A 21,751-nucleotide genomic window follows, 5' to 3' on the forward strand; every position below is an offset into this window, starting at 1 on the left:
AAACAGTTTGGCCACCATGTTTCCAGATATTTCTAACTTGGTCACTGGACAGATATATAGTGATGGCCTACAGTGTTCTAGGCAGGGCAGTGTGCTAGGTGCCCTGGGGCCCAGTGGTGAACAAATACAAATCTCTATGCTGTGCTGGGTGCAGTGGTGCACACCTGTAATCCCAGCACTTTGGAAGGCTGAGATGGGAGGATCCCTTGAGACCAGGAGTTCACGACCAGCCTCGGCAACACAGGGAGACCCTGTCTCTACAAAAAATAAAAAATTAGCTGGGTGTGGCAGTGTCCCAGCTACCCAGGAGACTGAGGTACGAGGATGGCTTGAGCCCAGGAGGTCAAGGCTGCAGTGAGCTATGATTGCACCACTGCTCTCCAGCCTGGGCAATGGACTGAGTGAGACCTTGTCGCTTAAAAAAAAAAAATTGATATACATATATATGTGTGTGTATATGTCACAGATATTAGCAAAAAATAAGATAATACTCTATGTTAAATAATATCTCAGAGCCACTTTTTCATGTTAGTGGCTCAGATAATACATACATATTGATTTTGAATAGCTGCATCATATTCTGTTTTAAGGATATACCGAAATGCATACAACCTGTGTATGCTATCTTAAAAACAAGCTGCATTTTCTCTGCTTGTGGAATGTTGAGCAATCCGCTTCCTGTATCCTGCTTGAGCAGAACCTGGTACACTCTGGACAGGGTTGCTCTGGGGCCTGTCCCCTTGATGAGAGTAGAGAGATAGGCGACTGAATGGGCTGGCACTGGGACCCCTTCATCAGGCAGACAAGTCCAGCACCAGGATCATGATGTGCCTGCCCAGGGTGCCCAGCTGGCCAGTGACATGGCTGAGTTCGTACCCAGGTCCCCCTGACTCCAAAGCTCCAGCTAACACTGCTCCCATCACCCCCTGCTGCCCCGAAAGGTAGCTGCCTCTCTCTCTACACACATCGCTGGGTATCGTCCTGACTGCAGCACTGCTTTATGCAGTAAATTCTGCAGGCTACTATTAAACAATGGGAAAAGAAGGGGAGAAAATAAACTTGAGGTCATGGAAAATGCAGCCAGAGGAGGTGTGTGGTTGTGTGTGTGTGTGTGTGTGTGTGTGTGTTCTTAAAATTAACTACTTTTCTGTGCCTGACAATAGGGTGGTGTGTGTGCACAGGCCACAGGCATGTGTGTGCATGTGTGTACACGTGTGTGCAGGGGCATGGTCAGTGAGTCCCCCTTAGTGGTTATGGGCAGCAAATGCTGATGTTTTAAGCAGTTAGAGGAGAATGGAAGAAGCTCGGCTCCCTCTTCCTCCCCATTATTTGTCCCCCCATCGCCTCCTTTGCTCCTTTGAAGCTGCTAAAGATTCCTCAGTGTTAACACTCAAGTTCACTCTCCTCCCGGAGACACCTTCCCAGGCGAGGGCACTGCGACTACACGGAGGTTCGGCCCACTCCTGGGCCGCTTCTTAGCTGGGTGGTGAAAGCAAAAATGCCGCCTAATTGGTCACTGGCCCTTTCTCATGAATGAAGGAGGTTTCTGTTTTAAGAAATAAAGTGACTCCTCAGCCGTTGATTCACTGCCCACAGGGAGATTTTGAGCAGAGGCTTCCTAGGCTCCGTAGAAATTTGCATACAGCTTCCACTTCCTGCTTCAGAGCCTGTTCTTCTACTTACCTGGGCCCGGAGAGGGTGGAGGGAGGCCGAGGGCGACCCAAGGTGGAGAGAGACGAGTAGCCGCCGACAGCCGACCACCCCCGGGCCCGGTCTGTCTGTCCGTGGTGGTTCTAAGGTAAGTTATTCGGAGTTGTCACTTGCCTGGTCTTATTTCTTCACCACTGACCTATTTTCCAAAACACGCTGTTTCTCCTTTACTGAAATGTTCTGCCTCTACCTTCCTCTGTCTTGCTCTCCCCTCCTTTACCTCGACTGCACAGAGACCATCTTAGCTGAGAAATTGACAGCTAAGAAATTGGGTGTGTTGCTGGTATAGTATTTCAGGCCCTAGCGCCCCGCCGGGTTAACCCTTTGAGGAGAGGAGGTCCGCACACAGGACAGCTCGGAGCTGCCTGGGGACACTTCGTGTGGGTACTTAGTGTCCCCACAAGTTTCCACTAAGAATTCAAGCCCTACTTCTCCAAGGAGAGAGCCAGGGATGGCAAAGATTAAGTAATTGGCTTTCGGCCCCAGAACACGTCAGTGGCAGAGTTTTCTCGATCCCTGTTTCGTGAGGGGGGCGGGGGTGGGGACCAACAGCGCCTTCTTGGGCCAGGAAGTTCTGCGGAGTCGTGTGCTGGCTGTGAGCCGCCTCCCGGGCCCTCTCCGCAGCCGTCCTCCAGCCCTCCCAGGCTGGCGCTCCGCGGAGCCTTTGGGAACAAGGGGGAGAAATGCCAGTACGTGATCTTAGAAGCTAATCACGCTTCTTGTGACTTTCAAGTTCAAGATGGTATCTTAGAATAGGTTTTTTTTTTTTTTTTTTTTGGAACAGGAGAACAAGATGCCAAATAATTTTTTAAAAACACAAGAAACTTGGTTCCCTGTTCTTCACTTCTTGTGGTTCTATGACTGAGGCAATTCAGTCTGACTCCCCTAGGTCTGGATTTCTTCATCAGTAAATTGATGGGGGGTGGTGAACTAACATAAGTGAGTCAAATTCCCTTATAAAACAAAGCCAGCATAGTCCCATAGGGGTAGCGGTAATGGGTGGTCTTCGAGACTTGTTTTGTTTACTGGTTATTCACATATTTTAATTTTACCTCCCACTATCCGTTGGTAAGCCCCTTGAGGAAAAGGACTTTGTTTCCTGATAGGTTTCTACCCCCTGGAATCCAGCATGCTACCAAATGCTTGGTAGGTGCTCGCATCTCTTCCATGGCAGCTGCTTTGAATTAGAGGTAAAGTAGCAGGGTGAGAGGCTGGGGGACACGTGGCTCTGCGGGAGAGCTGCCTGGAATTAAGACCTTATTATTGGCTCTAGCCAAATAGGAGAAAACAGGGAGTTTCTCGAATTAGTTCATATTCCATTTGGGTTACCTAGGAAGGATCATCGTGCTATATTGCCCACAGAGTCAAGGCAGGCCAGAGAACTGGCAGACAAGCCCAGCTCCAGAAGCCAGAGTTACTGCTGTAGCTGGACCAGTCACTGTGTGTGGGGCCTTTAATGGGAGGGGAAGGGAAATTGTGAAACACATCCTAATACCATGTAAGGGTGAGGACTGTGATTAGACACATTATTAGATGGCGGATACACAGAATCCTTAACCTTTTCCAGACCCTGACTTAAAAAACAAGTGTTATTGCTTCTTTTTGGCAATTACTTGCCATCAATACAGTTCAAACAGGCTCTAGCTGACAGGGATGGGCTGATGCAGGGCTTTTGGTATTGCTAATCTGTTTCTGTGGGATATAAAGGTCCCAGTATATCCATGCCATGTTTTTAAGCATTTCTCTCTATTTCCCTGGGATGAAAGGACAGGAATTTCAAGATATTTCACCTGCAATGAATTCCTGATTTTATTTTCAAACAATGATGCACCATTATCTGAAAGCAGGCTAACTATTGTGCGCTTGCCAGCCTTCCTCTAATCCTTAAAGGCCACACACCACAGTCATTCTTAATCTGCTGCTGCAGCTACCAGTCATTCCGTGACAAAGCATCAAGAGATGGATAATGTAGTTACTCTGCTCTGTTCATCGCGTGGGGTGGGCTAAACAGGAATGAAGTCTGGGTAATGTACCAACATGCCAGATAGAAAGGCTCTTAACTCAGGGTTACTCATTTTTGGAGGGTGTAGAGACAGAAAATGTTAAAGCCTGCTTCTCCCGGGATTAAGGAGTTAGTGACTTTCAGATGCTCTGAAAATGAAGAGGAGAAGACTGTCATATTTGCAGGCTTTAACAGGCATTCAGAAAGATTATGGTAGGGTAGTTTGTCTAAATTAAATCTATGTTTTACACACTGCAGAATGGAAATCTCAGAAATATCCTGAATTCAAATCATTTTTCTGCTGCAGGCAATTTTAGATTAGCTTCTTAAAACATACATGAATTGCAAGCAATGCTGCAGAAAAGAGAGAGAGAGAACACAGATGAGGCACATTCAACTTTAAATTCCTTTCAGATCCAACGAAATGGCCTCTGATGTTTGATCACATTTCCTTATCAAAACAATCCTGCAGCCCTTCCGTGAGAAAGCATCTGGGGATTGGAATCAAGAAGCTGCCCCTCTGGGCCTCTCCTGTTTCTTCCCAATGCGTTGTCACCAAGATATTTTTAGTTCATGAAACCCAGGCTATCCTTTCTCCAACTGTCTTTGCCTCCCGTGCCCAGCAGGCCTCCTAGGAGCATACATGTGCTTGGTTGTGACGACTCAGCTCATTCTGTAGCTGTATGCGTGCCTTGTGTGTGTGTGTGCCTTGTGTGTGTGTGCCTTGTGTGTGTGCGTGCGCCTTGTGTGTGCGTGCCTTGTGTGCGTGCGTGTGCACGCGCGTGCCTTGTGTGTGCGCACGTGCCTTTGTGTGTGCCTTGTGTGTGTGCGTGTGCCTTGTGTGTGTGCACCTTGTGTGTGCCTGTGCCTTGTGTGTGTGCGTGCCTTTGTGTGCGCGTGCGTTGTGTGTGTGTGCCTTGTGTGCATACCTTGTGTGTGTGTGCTCATGCCTTGTGTGTATGCACATGCCCTGTGTGTGTGTGCTCATGCCTTGTGTGTGTGCATGTGCCTTGTGTGTGTGCGCGTGCCTTGTGTGTGTGTCTTGTGTGTGTGTGCGCGCCTTGTGTGTGTGCGCGCCTTGTATATGCACAGACCTTCCTGGATACCAGAAGTTGCAGACTAGCTGAAGCGGGGTGGGCTTCAATCCATGGGGTGATCCTTAGGGCTATGCTGGTTTGGCTTGGTTCCCTGATAAGGCAGCTCAACTGAAGCCCTTTAGGAGGGCCAGGACTGACCAGAGCTCCCGGCCTGTGCCCCTCTCCTTGTACCCACAGACCTAACTGCCTGGGGTCTTGGCAGCTCCCCCAGCAATGAGGGATACTTGGCTCTCTGCTGCTTCATTGTTTTCCTGCAGTCAGGATGCCAATGTTTTTTCCCTTTTCCCTTCCCAGAGTCAACAGGTCTCCCTCCCAGCTCTGACCTCTCTTCCTACTCTGAGTTGCCTGTCCAAACTCTTCCCGGCCTTCCAGCTTACCCAGACTCTTGCCTTTCACCTGTATTCATTCTTTCCCTTCCCTTCCAACTGCCCCTTCTCACACCCAGCACTACATAAACATTACAAGTTAAATAAGTATCTCTCCTACACCAATAAAGGGCAAATACAAAAAAATCTTTCAGCGTTTCCCCACTTTCCTTCTCTCCATTCTCCTTCCTTCCTTTCTACCCCTTCCTCTCCTTCACTCTGTGGCTGGGGCTGAATTAAGGATCACACATGTGTACTTAGAGAAACCATCTTATCTGAAGAAACAAAAAAACAATGACGACAGAGAAAAAAACAACATGGGCTGGTTTGAGGTTGTTCTCTAAATGTTTATTACAATTTCTAAAGGGATGGAGTCAGCGTGTTCCCATTAGTCCTTCTCCTCCTCGTTTAGTAGCTCAGAGGAGTCCAACAGCAAACTTCTCAAATCAGGTCAGTTCACACTGCACTGCCTTCGGCCTGATGTGAGTCTTACTGTGCTGGGTTATGTCCAAGGGCCAGTAAATGTTCCCTTCCTTCCAGGGCTCACCACTATTTCAAATCCTCTGGCAAGCCCAATGGAAGAACTTCTCTGTCTGGGAAATTCTGCAAGTAAATTTGGAAGTATTTGTTCACTGGAGTTTGAATCTGAGCTGAACAGTTCACTTAAAATCAACCTTCCGCTAAGCAAATCAGTGTTATGAAAGTTTGCATGCATCTGGGCAGTAAACAAAGGACATTAATGAGTTTAAAGATTTTTTTTTTATATCCATGACTTTTGGACACTTATTTAAAAGATTATTCTCCGGGGAATGAAGTGAGGCCTTGAGAATCTTATAATTGAGTTTCTGATCCAAAGTAGATCTTAGGATTCTCCCAGCTATAAATTTAAAGATGTCTTTTTTATGCCCACCTGAAATATTCATGCTGTGTGTCTCTAGGACTCTTCAAACCTATTCCTGACTCAAAGAAAGCCTGAGAAAAAAATCTAAGCTGTTGTGAACACCGAGGCCTGATTATGGAAGAGCTGATAATATGGTTTATTAATTACTCAGGCTGCTCACTCCTGCCCTTCCTCTGTTCCTTGCCGTGCTATTTGTCTTCTTCCGGGGACATAACACCTTCATTAAATCCCATCCGTCCTTGCCTTAGAGTTGTCCCCTGGAAGATAGGCCCCCTCTAGATGCATCACCATTTATCATCACCCTTTGTTGGTGCTCTGTCAACCAGTTTTCAATTTATTTTGAATTCAGTTTATGATTAAAATTTAATGAGATCCAATCAAGTGCTTTTCTGAAATCAAGATACCTCTGCAGCCTCATCTGTATCCTCTATTGTCATGGCGTGAAGAAAAGCCATGGCAGATTTCCAGCCTGGCGATGCCGTACGGAACACAGGTGGCCTGCTTCCATACCTCCTCAGTTTCAAGGTGAATGGCTCTGAAGCATATTTATTCCAGAATCTTCTAGGGGTTACGTGGCTTCCCCATCCCCCTTTTTTTCCTCCTAATAGCTGAACCAGTCTGTGCTCCCAACCGGGATGCAAGCAGTTAAGTGCACAGGCTCTGGTGCCAACCTGCTTAGATTTGAATCCCAGCTCTGCTACTTACTGGGCGTGTGACCTTGGAAAAGTTACTTACCTTCTCTGTGTCTCACTTTTCCCATCTGTAAAATGGGGCTGACGATAGTACCTATAAAATAGAGTGGCTGTGAGAATTAAGTAAGTTAATACATCTATCACACTTGTAACAGCATCTCCCACATAGTAACCATTCAATAAATATTAACAATGATTGCTAACAAAGAGTAGTTTCTTAAGTATGTCAGTTTCATTAGGTTTGTATTTTGGCTTATCAGCCTGTAATCTATATCAACAGTAAACTACAACCCTAGAGCCAAAATTTACCATAACCTGTTTTTAGCACCAGCCTATTGCTCAGAATGGTTTTTATATGTTTAAAGGATGTTTTCTCTTTTTCCTTTTTTTTTTTTTTTGAGACAGAGTCTTGCTCAGTCACCCAGCCTGGAGTGCAGTGGCGCGATCTTGATTCACTGCAACTTCCGCCTCCCGAGTTCAAGCGATTCTCCTGCCTCAGCCCCCTGAGTAGCTGGGACTATAGGCACATGCCACCACGCCTGCCTCATGTTTTGTATTTTTAGTAGAGATGGGGTTTCATCGTGTTAGCCACGATGGTCTTGATCTCCTGACCTTGTGATTCACCCACCTCGCCCTCCCAAAGTGCTGGGATTACAGGCATGAGCCACTGAGGCTGGCTAAAAGATGTTTTCTATTAAAAAAAAAAAAAAAAAAGCAGAATACGAGACAGACACAGCATGTGGCCTATAAAGCATAGACTATTTACTATCTGTCTCCTTTGCAGAAAAAGTTAGCCAGCCCCTGATTTATATGGTTTAATGGAAAGAGCTTGCAGATCTAAAGGCTTGATTTGGCTTCACCCATCACTTGTTAAGTGACTATGGGAAAGCTACTCTGTGTCTAAGCCTCTGTCAAACAGGAATGGCAAAGGGGTAACACTTACCCTGCTTATGGCCTAGGCTTGTTTTAAGAACCAAAGGAGATGATGTGTATCAAATGTGCCGGAAATGACTCATAAATACCCATGTTCGTTAAAAAGATACGGTCTCTATACATTAGCTTCATGGAATAGGATTAGCACCTGAGTGTAAAACCAGGGAATACTGCCTTTAAAAAGAGAGCTCCAAAGCCAGATAACAACTGCAGCTGTAGTTGCGGTAAAAATTTTAAAAAATAGCCATTGGTTTTTGAGAGCTTGATGGGGGCAGGCTCTACATTCAGTACTTTATTTGTATCTACTCTTTATCCTCACAACACCGCTATGGAGAAGTGTTGCTATTTTCCCTATTTTGCAGATGAGAAAAGTGAGGCCCAGAGAAGTTCGGTAACTTTGTCAAGAACACAGATCTAATCATGCCACTAGATGGCACAGGGAGAATTTAACCCTACGGAGTCTGAACCCAGAGCCTGTGCATTTAAGTATTACATACTTTCCCACACCCTGGAAATATGTGTTGATTTAGGGTAAGCTCATCTGGAAGGCAGAGCCACAGTTCACTGTGAATTTGGGCATTAGGCCTGTTCATGTGTGCCCTGGGACAGACTGGCTTCCACAAAGGCCAGGGTGGAGTCTGACGGACCTGAAGAAAGGGAGGCAGGCACGATGGGAGAAAAAGCTTTTTGATGAACTGTGAGATCAGAAAGGTAGCGTTGTGAAGACTAACGCTCTGTTTAAAAAACTAGTGAGTTAAGGAAGATTGTGCTAGAGGAGGAAAAGGTTGCTGGGAGCAGACATGAGCAGAGTTGGAGGCAGCTCAAGGGGGTTCACTGAGAGCTGTGTACAAAGAAAGAGGGTGAAGCATGGGCAAATCTGTCGCTGGGACACCAAGGGAGCATTGTCACATGGATGTCAGGGCTGCTGACATCTGGATGTGATATTATTTGTAAAACTAGGTGGCTCGGGGCAGAGTAGAGGAGCCCAGAGAAAGGTCTCAGGCCCGAGGAGGCAGAAAGGAGACAAAGCAAGGGACCTGGAGAAACTGACAGAGATTTGAGGACAGATGCCAGTCAGATCCAAGAGCCAGAACCACAGCTCATAGTCCAAATGGTGATGAGAGTCCAGAGATGAAAAGTTGTTGTCAGGCTGGGTGCGGTAGCTCACGGCTGTAATCCCAGCCCTTTGGAAGGCTGAGGCAGAAGGATTCCTTGAGCCCAGGAATTCGAGACCAGCCTGGGCAACATGGCGAGACTCCGTCATTACAACAAATAAATAACTGGGCATGGTGATGCACACCTGTGGTCCCAGCAACATGGGAGGCTAAGGTGGGAGGAATACCTGATCCCAGGAGGGCAAGGCGGCATTGAACCGTGATTACGCCACTGGGCAACAAAACCTAGTCTCAAAAAAAAAAAAAAAAGGAAAGAAAAGCTACTGTCGTCTTTGGGGTTTAGCTGTATGTCCCTGGAAATCAGCTCTGTCCCAGCTTGTGCCCACCCATGTGTACCTGAGGCACATGTTCTCATCCGCTGCTGAATGGATTTTTTATATTTGAAGAAATATGTTCACTCTCTCCTGGGTGGTCTCATGAGTTCCTCATTCGCATTGGTTCTTAATCTTTGTAAGCATCAGAATCACTAGCAGAGCCTTTCCTTTCCATTTTTTATCTTTTAAGTCTATATAAATGTACTTGTTACAAAACTTAAACGGTATAAAGTGTTCTGAAAAGCAAAGCTCTTTCCTACCCCATTCCCAGCCATCCAGTTCTTTTCCCAGAGGCAGCCACTGTTCCTCATTTCTTTTTGAGATGGCAGACATACAACCTTATATCATACGAAGGATGGCATACCCTACACACTGTGCCACTCTTGAGTTTTTTAACTTAATAATTCTTAGAGATAGTTCCATTTGAGTTCACACAGCCCTTCCTCATTCTTTCTTAAAGGTTGTGGAGTGCTTATTGTACAGATATACTACAGCTTTAAAAATCAGAACCTTTAGACGTGGGCCATGTCCAGTGTTAGCTATTATGAACACTGCTGCATTGCCTGTCTTCAGAGCCTCTTCATTTCACACAAGATGTACATATCCCAGCACTTCAGGAGGCCGAGGTGGGTGGATTGCAAGGTCAGGAATTCAAGACGAGCCTGGCCAAGATGGTGAAACCCCGTCTCTACTAAAAATACAAAAATTAGCCAGGCGTGGTGGCGGGTGCCTGTAATCCCAGCAGCTCAGGAGGCTGAGGCAGAGAATTGCTTGAACCTGGGAGGCAGAGGTTTCAGTGAGTGGAGATCGCGCCACTGCACTCCAGCCTGGGTGACAGAGCAAGACTCCATCTCAAACTCCTGAGCAAAAAAAAAAAAAAACAACGTATCTCTCTGCAGAGGAAATTCTTAGAAGTGCAATTACTAGGTCAAAGGGCATAAGCTTTTAAAATTCTAATAGTTATGACCAAATCGCACAGATTACATTTCCCTTGGCAAAGTATGACCTGTTTACTTGTGAGACTTAAACAAAAATACACTAATATTTTACATACCATAAACAAAAATACTGAAGAGTCTCTAGGTGTGGGGCCTGGGCATCAGTATCTGGAGCCTCGGAGAAGAGTTCTGAGCCAGGAACTCTCCTGGGCCTCCTCACCCTCCAGCCCTGCTCTCCCACCAGGATTTGCCGAAGTGCTGGTGAGCCTGAGACCACCCAGGGTGCTACCAGCATGGGGGATCCCAAGGTCCTAGCCAGCAGGTCTCCTGTTCCCATGAGGGGTCAGTGCTTTCTCCCTAGGTCATGGCTGGAAAACAGGGCTTTTCCACTTCAATCCAGGTGCCACCCTCTGGTAGAGACTAGAACAAAGGCCATGCCAGGGTTACAAGCATGTAAATATGGAGAAAGCCTGGGAAAAAAAATGGAAAACCAGAAAAACGGCTTGGGCCAGAATAAGCAAGAACCAGGCTCACATGCACAGCTGTTCCATCGGTTGTATGCCCCAGAACCCACCCCAGGTCATGCTCACCCATGCTTACCCAGGGTACACACTCTCACCCTCTGCTGAATGCTTTTTCGTATTTTAAAAATACAGTGGTGAGATACTGAGTGATTATTTTTTAATGTTTAGTATTTTTACACTATTGACATGAAAGACAAAAGAGAGAAAACTGCCATCCCTGACCATAACCCATTAATCTGCCGGTGGCCCCCTTTGTGACATTTGTAATCATTCTCTGTGACTGCCTCGGGAGAGTTGTCAGGGTTGCTCTTTTTCTGCCAGTTCAGGCAGGGGGCTGGGGCTGGAAGGGGCCCATGTGGCAGTGGCAGGCGTGCCCCACCTTTTTCTCTTCTGGGTGGAGCTCTGCAGAGGCATGAAGACCGGCACCTGCCTGCCTGGAATCTAAGAGCAGATGCTCCCGTCACACTGGCTGATGGCATCACCTTTATTCTGCAAGTAAGGGTTGTGGTCAATCCTGCCCATGGGCAGGACCTTTGGGCATGGCCCAGACCTACCTTGGGTGCTTGACCATAGTGGGCATTTAATGTTCGTGAGAGGAAAAAAAAAAAGAAGAGGGAAGGGTTACTTATGTGGCATAATTTTAAGAACTGAGGACCAGGCCTGCCAGATACTCCTTTCTACTCAACACTGTTGTTGACAACATTCTCGTGGTCACTAATCCAGCTACATGAACCTGTCCCCGCTCTGAAATAGGCATCAATTATGTATTCATTCAACAAATCTTTATTGAGCACCTACTATGTGCCAGATGTAGTTCTAGGCATTGAGAATATAGCTGTAAATAGTCCTAGCTACTTGGGAGGCCAAGGTGGGAGGATCACTTGAGTCCAGGAGTTTGAGGCTGCAGTGAACCATGATCTAGGCACTGCCCTCCAGCCTGGGTGACAGAGCAAGACCCCCATATCACAAAGAAAAAGAAAAGAGAAAATCGTACCCCCAAGAAGTGTATATTCCGGGAGAAGGGAGAGGCGATGAGCAAAGGAGATTATTAGATATTTGAGTGTAACATATACATTTGAGTAATATATAAGACAGTGATAACTGCTGGAGAAGAAGATAAAGCAGGGAAGGGAGATGGGAATGAGAGGAGAGTGTAAACGTTTTAGAGAGCATGACCAGGGTGACAGCGAGGTGACAGCAGAGGAAAGACCTGAAGGAAAGGAAGGGAGCCAAACAGCTGTGTGTGGGGGAAGACCATTCAGGGAAGAGGGTAAAACACGCCCTAAGGTGCCGGCTGTGGCTTTTCTGCATGTTACTTGGTTTCCTCTCTTAGGCTGGATCACAGCAACTTGAAGGTGGAAAGAATGTTTCTGTGCCTTCAGAAATTACTGTGATTATCTCTCACTGCATACCCTTTTGTACCTGTTGAATTTTGTATCACTTGTGGTTATTTAAAAAGTATAAAAATTATTTCTGTTGGGCTTGTGCTTCAGAAGGGGGGATACACAGCATTGAGTTGGACACATAGTTGGAGTCTGTAATTATCTGCTATTTCAGTATTTGATAGTGACATGTTTGAAACACCAGGGTCTGTTTTGTTTTTTGAAGATTACTAATTCCATAGTTTTATCAGAAGTTGTTTCTTGCCATGCCGGGTTTATTTACTAAATATTCAAAAACCATGTGTTCCTTTTTGGACTAGTTTTTTTTTTTTTTTTCTTTTGAGACAGAGTTTTGCTCTTGTCACTCATGCAATGGCGTGAGTTCGGCTCACTGCGACCCTCACCTCCCAGGCTCTATCAATTCTCCTGCCTCAGCCTCCCAAGTAGCTGGGATTACAGGTGTGCACCACCATGCCCAGCTAATTTTTGTATTTTTAGTAAAGACAGCGTTTCACCATGTTGGCCAGGCTGGTCTTGAACTCCTGACCTCAGGTGATCCACCTGCCTTGGCCTCCCAAAGTGCTGGGATTACAGGTGTGAGCCACCACACCTGGCCAGACCAGTTTTTTAAAAATTATTTTTATTTCTTGAGATAGGGTCTTGCTCTGTCACTCAGGCCAAAGTGCTGTGGCACAATCTTGGCTCACTGCAGGCTGGACCTCCAGGGCTCAAGTGATCCTCTCGCCTCAGCCTCCTGAGTAGCATGCCACCACACCTTGCTAATTTAATTTTTGTAGAGACAGGGTCTCATTATGTTGCCAACATTGGTCTTGAACTCTTGGGCTCAAGTAATCCTTCTGCTTCAGCCTCCAAAGTGCTGGGGTTACAGGTGTGAGCCACCACACCCAGCCCCAGACCAGTTTTAACTGTGGAGTTCCCACCAGATGATGACCTCAGATTTCCAGGTATGTGAGATGATGGGCTCATCACCTTTTTTTTTTAAAGCCTCCTCCAAGTCCCTATTGGCTCCTCAGCTAGAAGAGTAGAATTTGCAACTTCTTTTCCTTTGGGTAGAAAAGCACTTCTAAGGTATTTACATTAGAAAATCCAGGAAGAATGTAAATAGTTGTACCTGAAGGGCGAGGATTGAAAGCGAATCCAATGACAATAAGGAGAGGACAGGAATTAGTCCTGCTAGTCAGCTCACTTTTTGCATCTCTTTGCCTCCCGTTCAGCTGTGGGCACACAGTGCCTGTGGAAGATGGCACAACACTCAGCCAGGCCTTGAAAAAAAGACTTATTTTCCAGCCAGCTGAAGAGCATGTTGTATGGCACATGCAATTTCGTAACTGTGGAAAAATTACAAGAAAGAAAGGGGAAAAATGGTGAACATTTTTTAAATAATAAAAAGTTGTGATATTTATGAGTCTTTTTGGTAGGCTCTTGTTTGCTGAGAAATGCTGAGTGTTTGGTAAATTGTATTGTTTGCTGAGAACGTGGCCCCACCACGCCCCTCCCCCACCTCTTGCCACACAAGTGGAAAACTACTTGGGGCATTCTAAAGTAGCAAAACAGTATATGCATATCATACACCGGTGAAAACAATTCTTCAAGCATGGGATCTGCGACCCTGCCCCCGTGGCTCCCTTGTGGAGAATACTTTCTGGTTTGTTCTTGATTGCTGGTAAGCAGGCACCAGCTGCCTACCTAGTTTATCTTGGGTCTATGAGAAAACACAGAGCACCTGTTTGTTAATAATAATCACCTGTTCAGAGAGACTAATTACGTGGGTCAGAATCTGCTTGAGGCCTTCAGCCCATAACGCTGTCAGCCCTCTGAGGCTCTCAGGTTGGAAGGCTGTTGACCCGCCGGGTAGTCCCGCTCTGCTGTTCTATCTGGGTGTCTGCTTCTTAATGCCTTCAGCGCCACCTGGGTGGGGGTCTCTATGGCCTAGCAGGTCTCAGTACTTGTTCATTTTTATGAGGTCTGATCAGGTCTCCTTTTAGCTGATGAGGTCTCCTTTTCTGCAGAGCCAATGAGGAAAGGACACACACAGCCTGAAAAGGACAAGGACAGGGAAAGGGAGAGATGGTGAGATGCAGGGAGAGCCAGCCCGAAATTAGATGCTGAGTTTTCTGTTGTGTCAGAAAGCAGAGCAAGGGTCATTGTGCAGCAGGTGGGTAAGTTTGATACCAAGTGGGAGAAGAGTGTTAAAGAGCATTCACTTGGCAGGGAGTGGTGAGGTATCTTTTTATAGGCTGTTAAGTACATTTGGTGGCAAACTGCTGGCCCTATCTGTGTGAAGGGGGAGCATTTCAAAATGCTGCCATGATCCCATTGGATTGGGTACAGGGTGCAAGAGAAAGCGAATGCATGCTCTCTGAAACTTGTCTTAGAACTGTAATTTATGTAACCTGACTTTAGGCACAACAGTGAGCCCTCAGTGAATGTTTGTGGTTGAAATGCGAATTGGATTCAAAGTAGGAATTTTAAAATCCAGACGCAATCCCTTCCCTCTCTATGGTGTTTGAAGTATGCTATGTACAAGCCTGGCGTAGACTAACCCTCTGGGATTTCCTTTTCACTTGCTTGCACTTTTACAACACCTACTCTGCAGCCTCGTCCCTCGACTGCCTTCTTCCTCCCACTGTGGTCAAGGCATCATCTCAACCAGTTGAATGAGAAGAGGAGGCTGGTTTTCTTTCTCACTGTGTTAGGTTAATTAAGAGTTGTTCTTCTTATAGCTAAAAGCAATATTGCCTGGACTGTGGGCTAAATGCTCTGCAGGCTAAGGTCTAGTTTAGTGAGCCTTGCTGGTTCAGCTACATCGCAAACCAAATGGTCACGTCTACCTCTGTTGCAGGCATAGTGCCCAGAGGGAATTAAGGCCTCTGAATGACCTAAAATTACTAGGTAGAAAATGTCACTCTGACCTTTTTTCAATGTGTTTTTTTAAACTTGGGCTTTCTTTTTTTGCTTTTTCAAGAAAAACTCTTTTATTATTTTTTAAAATTAGGCAATAGCCAAATGGAACAAAATTATAAAAGTTCAAAAGGTGAAAACTCTTCCTCCCATTCCTCTCCCCCGGCTTAACTCCATCCTCAAAGGCAACCGATGTAGCAATGTCTGTGTATCTTCCCCACGTTTTATACATATACAAGCAGATATGCACGCATACACACATTCTCGTTTTTTACACAAAATAGCAGCATGGTATCCACATTGCTCTGTGCCTGCCTTTTTAAAAAAACTCAATATATCTTAGAGATCATTCCAATCCCATATCAGTTACTAAGATTTATTTCATCATGTATTCCAAGCACACACAAAGCAGCCCACATTATGATAATTTCTCTTTCCTCAATACTTGGCGGTTGATTTTCATCTGTGTTTTCCCCTTGCTGGTAAATGATTTCTACCACAGGATGGTCCAATCACATTCTTTGAATTGCCTTCCAGATAAAATATCTTAATAAGCATTAGTGCTTTTGCCTGGAGGATAAGTAAACAATTGTATGTGATTAGGGCTCTGCAAGCACATTGGTGTCTCACTGTTAATTTAAACCACATCCTGAACCAGGCCCCTTAAGGTCATAAAAGGAGGACTCCAAGAATTGATCTATCTTCTAAGGCCGTGGCATGTTTTCTCTTGTTCCAGAAGCTAGAATGAGCCGAAGCATTCCTGTGGAGGTTGATGAATCAGAACCATACCCAAGTCAGTTGCTGAAACCAATCCCAGAATATTCCCTGGAAGAGGAATCAGAACCACCTGCTCCAAATATAAGGAACATGGCACCCAACAGCTTGTCTGCACCCACCACGCCTCACAATTCTCAAGCTCACCCAACCCTGAAACTTGCAAATCACCAGCGGCCTGTATCCCAGCAGGTCACCTGCCTGCGCACTCAAGTTCTGGAGGACAGTGAAGACAGCTTCTGCAGGAGACACCCAGACCCAGGCAAAGCTTTCCCTTCTGGGTCCTCTGCAGTCAGCGAGTCTGAGTCTGTGGTTGGAGCCCTCCCTGCAGAGCATCAGTTTTCATTTATGGAAAAACGTAATCCATGGCTGGGATCTCAGCTTTCAGCAGCTTCTCCTGACACTGGCCATGACTCAGACAAATCAGACCAAAGTTTACCTAATGCCTCAGAAGACTCCTTGGGCGGTAGCCAGGAGATGGTGCAACGGCCCCAGCCTCACAGGAACCGAGCAGGCCTGGATCTGCCAACCATAGATACGGGATATGATTCCCAGCCCCAGGATGTCCTGGGCATCAGGCAGCTGGAAAGGCCCCTGCCCCTCACCTCCGTGTGTTACCCACAGGACCTACCCGGACCTCTCAGGTCCAGGGAGTTCCCTCAGTTTGAACCGCAGAGGTATCCAGCATGTGCCCAGATGCTACCTGCCAGTATTTCCCCACATGCTCCATGGAACTATCATTACCGTTGTCCTGGAAGTCCCGATCTCCAGGTGCCATGTAAGTGATATTTACCTCCTCTGGGCATTCTGGGCTGGGTGACTAAAGAAACAAGGGACTCACATCCATGCTTTGTGTCACTAGACCGGCACGAAGAGGTCAGAATGCTGGGAGGGCATTCTGCTTCTCCTAGGGGCTTTCCATATGTGGTTGGATTTGCAAAGGGCCTTCAGAGAATGCTTTTGCTTTTTCTTTTCCAAGATGGAGTCTTGTTCTGTCACCTAGGCTGGAGTGTGGTGGTGCAATCTCAGCTCACTGCAACCTCCGCCTCCCAGGTTCAAGCAATTTTTGTGCCTCAGCCTCCTGAGTAGCTGGGATTATAGGCGCACACCACCACACCCAGCTAATTTTTTAAAATTTTTAGTAGAGACGGGGTTTCACAATGTTGGCCAGGCTGGTCTGGAACTCCTGACCTTGTGATCCACCTGCCTCAGCCTCCCAAAGTGCTGGTATAACAGGCATGAGCCACCACACCCGACAGAGAATGCTTTTTCTTAGCCTAAAGCATGTCCCACTTGGAATCTCCTTCTCTAGGGATCTTTAAGGACAAAACAGTTTCCTCTCTCTGGGTTAGTTTAACAAGCCTGCCTAGAAGCAGAGAGATGACCCAAATGATTTCTAGAAAATGTATTTTTTGTTCTGATTCTTGGGCAGATGGGTTCTTTCTTCTCTTCATGTTTCTTCCCCATCTTAGACTTGGCAGAGAAAGGGCTTTTAGTTAAAAACAAAGCAAAACAAAACAAAAAACCAGAAGGTGCCCAGAATGTCATTGAGACTCTTGGATTTGGGCCATTACATAAAAATTAAGTTGCTTCTGTGATTCTGTTGCTTAAACCCTTTTGGATGCTTGAGCCATCCACAGCTACCCTGCATTCCAGCCACTCAAAGACTGGCAGCCCCCTTGCTCGTCGTGATGGTTCACATCTCCATGCATTTGCCACGCTCTTCTCTCTCTCTGGGATGTTCTTCCCCCTCTTGTGTGTTTGACCCAGTTTCTGTACACCTTTAAAAAAAACTGCTTTATCGAGATCTAATTTACATACTGTGAGGTTTACCCTTAACCCATTTTAAATACAAAATTCAGTAAATTTTAGTGTATTTACTGTTGTACAACCACCATCAGACACATTTTTTGAGCCTTAGCTCAGGTGTACCTCTGGAAACCTCCCAGATCATGTTCTCCTTCAGGGCCTGACTCCCTGCTGCTCTGGCCCTGTGGGGATACCTCATGCCAGAAAGGCATCTAATTATCTGCTTGTCTCCTCTCCTTGCAGACTGCAAGCTTTTTGCGCATCCACAAATGCAAACGTGTACTTTCAGTTCGTAATTCCCCAGCATTTAGTACAGTGTCTGGCACATACTAGACTCTCAAACTACTTCTGAAATCATATGTACTAGTGAAGTAAGCATTTCTCAAAGTGATAAAGTCTTAGATTGAGATAAAGGCTCTATCACCATTTTTTTTCCCTACCACCATTCTTGATATTAAATCTCTGCTGAGACCACTGGAAAATAACAATAGGGCTTTCCAGGTGAAACACAGCACTGTGAGATGTGATATTTTTCTTAGCAAATAAACTCTCAAAGTAATTCAAAGAGTGTAGGAAGTGCCTGACCAAAGGCCTGATGCCCAACTTTAAAATAAATTATGGAAATAATCACAAATGCTGTAATCAACCATAATTTACATATTTCTACATGTATACTAAATGTAAAGCTTCCTGAAGAGAAGAGAGCAACACAGTAATTCTTAACTCAAAAAAAGGGAAAACAGAGGAGATAGAGAAATGTAACTTAGAAGACACTGGGAAGAAATAGGTAAGAATGAGTGTGAGATCAGGAATGAGGGCAGGGGCTGGGGAAGCAGGAGTGCGTGAAGAGAATGGGGCCTTGGGCTGGAGAGGGAGAAAGCCCCTGATGCCTAAAACTGGGACCTAGTGTATATATGTTGGGAAGCCAACAGAGTGGGAGCGCATGGATGCCACCGCCTGCTCTAAGTGCCCTGTCATAGGGTGGGTGTGGTGGTAGATTCCCTTAAGTGTGAATCACTGAGAGCTGAATGTTGGCAAGGTCAAGGCAATGTTTCTCAGTGATTGCCAGGTTAAAAAGGAATAATTTGTGAGAATAATACCATAAATTACTTTTTAACATTCTATTATTTGCATTTAAAGGTAATTTTTCACCAGGTGCGGTGGCTCACGCCTGTAATCCCAGCACTTTGGGAGGCTGATGTGGGCAGATCACCTGAAGTCAGGAATTCAAGACTAACCTGGCCAACATGGTGAAACCCCGTCTCTACTAAAAATACAAAAAAAAAAAGCCAGGTGTTGTGGTGGGCGCCTGTAACCCCAGCTACTCAGGAGGCTGAGGCACGAGAATCGCTTGAACCTGGGAGGCGGAGGTTGCAGTGAGCCAAGATCATGCCTGGGCGACAGAGTAAGACTCCATCTCAAAAAAAAAAGATAATTTTTCTGGTTATTATAATTGGTCACTCCCAAAATTGGACTATGTCCAGAAATTCAAAAAAGAAAATAAGTTTTCATATTTCTGCTACCCAAATAGAATTTCTTCTTAGGGTTTTGACATATTAATTTTCAGTGTTTTTTCCTTTGCATATATTTTTAATGTAAAATTAAAATAATTTTCAGTGACACTGAATGTACTTATTCCAGCATCATTTAAAACTGCTTCATTGTATTTCATCAGATGAATCTACCAAATTGTTATTAACCTATTCTTTATTGTCAGACATTTAAAATGGTTTCCAGTTTTCTGATCCAGTAAGCAATGCTCTGACAGACATTGCCTACACATGTTTTACTTCCAATTAATTCCTTAGATTAATGCAAAGAAGTGTGAATACTTAAGGCTTTGTGATACAGTCCCAAGCAACTGACTGAGTGCTAACAGGGGAAAGCCTCATTGTGATAGACAAAAAAAAGCATTGACTCATGTTATAATGAAGGTCCCAGGACCCTCTGGAAAATACTTCCCACTGGAAAGTACTTTTCCTGTTGTTGGAGCTGAAATGGCACCCTTAGCCATCTTTGGAGGTGAGCGTTGCCACAGTGGGGCAGGCTCCTTTAAAAGGCAAACACTCCTGACTGGGAACACTTTTTGTGTCTGTTGCCTCAGCACCTGCTTTCATTCATCATTTCACCATCCTCTTGCTCTCTGTATTATTTCCTTCTGTTGTGGGGTTGGAGAGAGACATCTAGGATCCTGAGGGCAAAAAGAGGTATTGAAAGGCAGAGGGGAGAGAACTTGGATAGGAGATGGGAATAATTCACAGAAGATATACAAATAGCCAGCATGAGAACTAAACCAAGCTCAACATCATTAGATTTAAGAAGTGTAAAATTCTTAGAGATACGTTTTCCCTGATTAGTTGTGCAAAAATAAAAGCTTTGGGCATCATCCAGTGTTGGTGGAGTTACAGAGAAATGAATATTCCCAATCACTCTTGATAGGAGTGTAAATTGGTGGAATCTCCCAGAAGGCAGTTTCACGACTGAAATTTTATATGTGCTTCCTCTTTGGCCCAGCGGTTTCTCTTACAGGAATCTATTTGCAGAAACATTAAACAAGCATATACAAATACAAAAACAAGAATGTTTGTTAAAGGATTGTTGCACTGAAGTTAAAAACAAAAACAACTACAATGCCTATCAATAAGGGGCCAGATAAGTAATTTGTGATTTATGTATACAATGGACCACTAGGCCCACGTTGCACTGAATATACATTCTGACGTCAAAAAGATTAAGTTGAAAAGCAAGAGCTGCAGTGATGATCGCATCCATGTTTATTTTTAACTATATATGTTTATATATACATATTAAGTCTAGAAGGATCTAATGGTGATCTTGGTAGGAAGGGGAGCAGGGAATTAAGAGGAGGCAGGTCTATTTTTTTCTAATTTCATATACTTTTATTAATTTTTTAAAATAGCAGGCCTGGCATGGTGGCTCACACCTGTAATCCTAGCACACTGGGAGGCCAAGGTGGGCGGATCACTTGAGGTCAGGAGTTTGAGACCAGCCTGGCCAATATGGTGAAATGTTGTCTACTAAAAATACAAAAATTAGCCAGGTGTGGTGGCAGGTGCCTATAATCCCAGCTGCTCAGGAGGCTGAGGCATGAGAATTGATTGAACCCGGAAGGTGGAGGTTGCAGTGAGCTGAGATCGTGCCACTGCACTCCAGCCTGGGCAACAGAATGAGACTTAGTCTTAAAAACACATAAAAAACATAAAAATAGTAAACAGGTATTTTATAATTAAGAAATGAGTAAAAATTGAAAAGAACAAAGGGGAAGTGAGCACATACAGAAGGCAAGCTTGCCCTAATTCACCTTGCATGTCCCGTGGCCTTGGCTCCCATCTAACCACGGAGAAGAGGGTCAGGGCTGCCAATGCTGATGTGTTTTCTGCAGGGCATTACAGCCCTAGAATATTTATGAGGCTTCCAGCAGCAATGACTCCCACAAAGGTTGCTGTGAGGATTAAATGAGATAATGTATTAAAGGCACTAGGAAAGTGACTGGCTGGTGGTAAGCCCTCAATACTAACAGCTTTTAGCTATTATTGTTATTATTCATTTAAATAATTCTGCAGCCCAGTTCTGCAGCATGCCCCTCTACTTCCAGATCCCGCTCACTGGCACCGATTTTAAGCATTCAGGGCAGGTGTACAAATGCTTAGTTTCATGTCAGGGCTATAACTGCTCTTAATTGCCAACAAAACCACTTCAAAAGAGCTGTTCACCTAAGGGATGCTTGTGCAGTTGGAAACCATGGCTACGTGGCTCTACTCGGCTTTAAGAGAGCATTAGTTCCTTACCCGTTAATGAATATATAAATAAATAATGATCACCATGCAAATTGCATATCTAAGCTTTTTGTAAGTTAAAGTGAAAATGGTTATTGGTCATCCCTTTCATGTAAAAAAAAAAAAAAAAGTTTTCAAAGTAGGTGAAAATAAGGGAATAAGTCTGTGTTTTCTCCTCACCCGCCCCCTGGAGAAGTCGGCCTCCTGCTGCCTCCGAATCCTTCCACTGAAGGTCACCAGCGTGGAGTTCATGGCTGTGCAATCAAATGAAACTCATGATGCAAATATATTGGGAAAAGAGAGAGAATTAAGTCTACAGAGCCCTCATTTTATTATGAAATTCTTGCATTCTCTACCAAGGAGTTTGAGTAGAATAAAACTGTGGGTACATGGGTACAGTTGCACCTGTGGACCAA

General features: G+C 45.1%; 1 protein-coding gene across 4 annotated transcripts in view; it reads left to right on the top strand.

The window, feature by feature from the left end:
- The first annotated feature begins 1,360 nt into the window (after positions 1 to 1,360).
- Positions 1,361 to 21,751, top strand: part of TRAF3IP2 (TRAF3 interacting protein 2) — a 46,762-nt gene continuing 26,371 nt past the window's right edge. For 2 of the 4 annotated variants that reach the window (XM_032275016.1, XM_032275020.1), the window contains exons 1-2: positions 1,361 to 1,798; positions 15,692 to 16,507. In XM_032275016.1, coding sequence (XP_032130907.1) covers positions 15,700 to 16,507 — 808 coding nt within the window. In that variant the 5' untranslated portion in view covers positions 1,361 to 1,798; positions 15,692 to 15,699. Of the gene's footprint in view, positions 1,799 to 6,481; positions 6,601 to 14,063; positions 14,210 to 15,691; positions 16,508 to 21,751 lie in introns of those variants that run through there. The other 2 variants (XM_032275017.1, XM_032275019.1) reach the window with 2 other exon arrangements.

Source organism: Sapajus apella, unplaced genomic scaffold (genome assembly GCF_009761245.1).
Source record: "Sapajus apella isolate SASKATOON/1434 unplaced genomic scaffold, GSC_monkey_1.0 scaffold6, whole genome shotgun sequence".
Classification (NCBI taxonomy): Eukaryota; Metazoa; Chordata; class Mammalia; order Primates; family Cebidae; genus Sapajus; species Sapajus apella.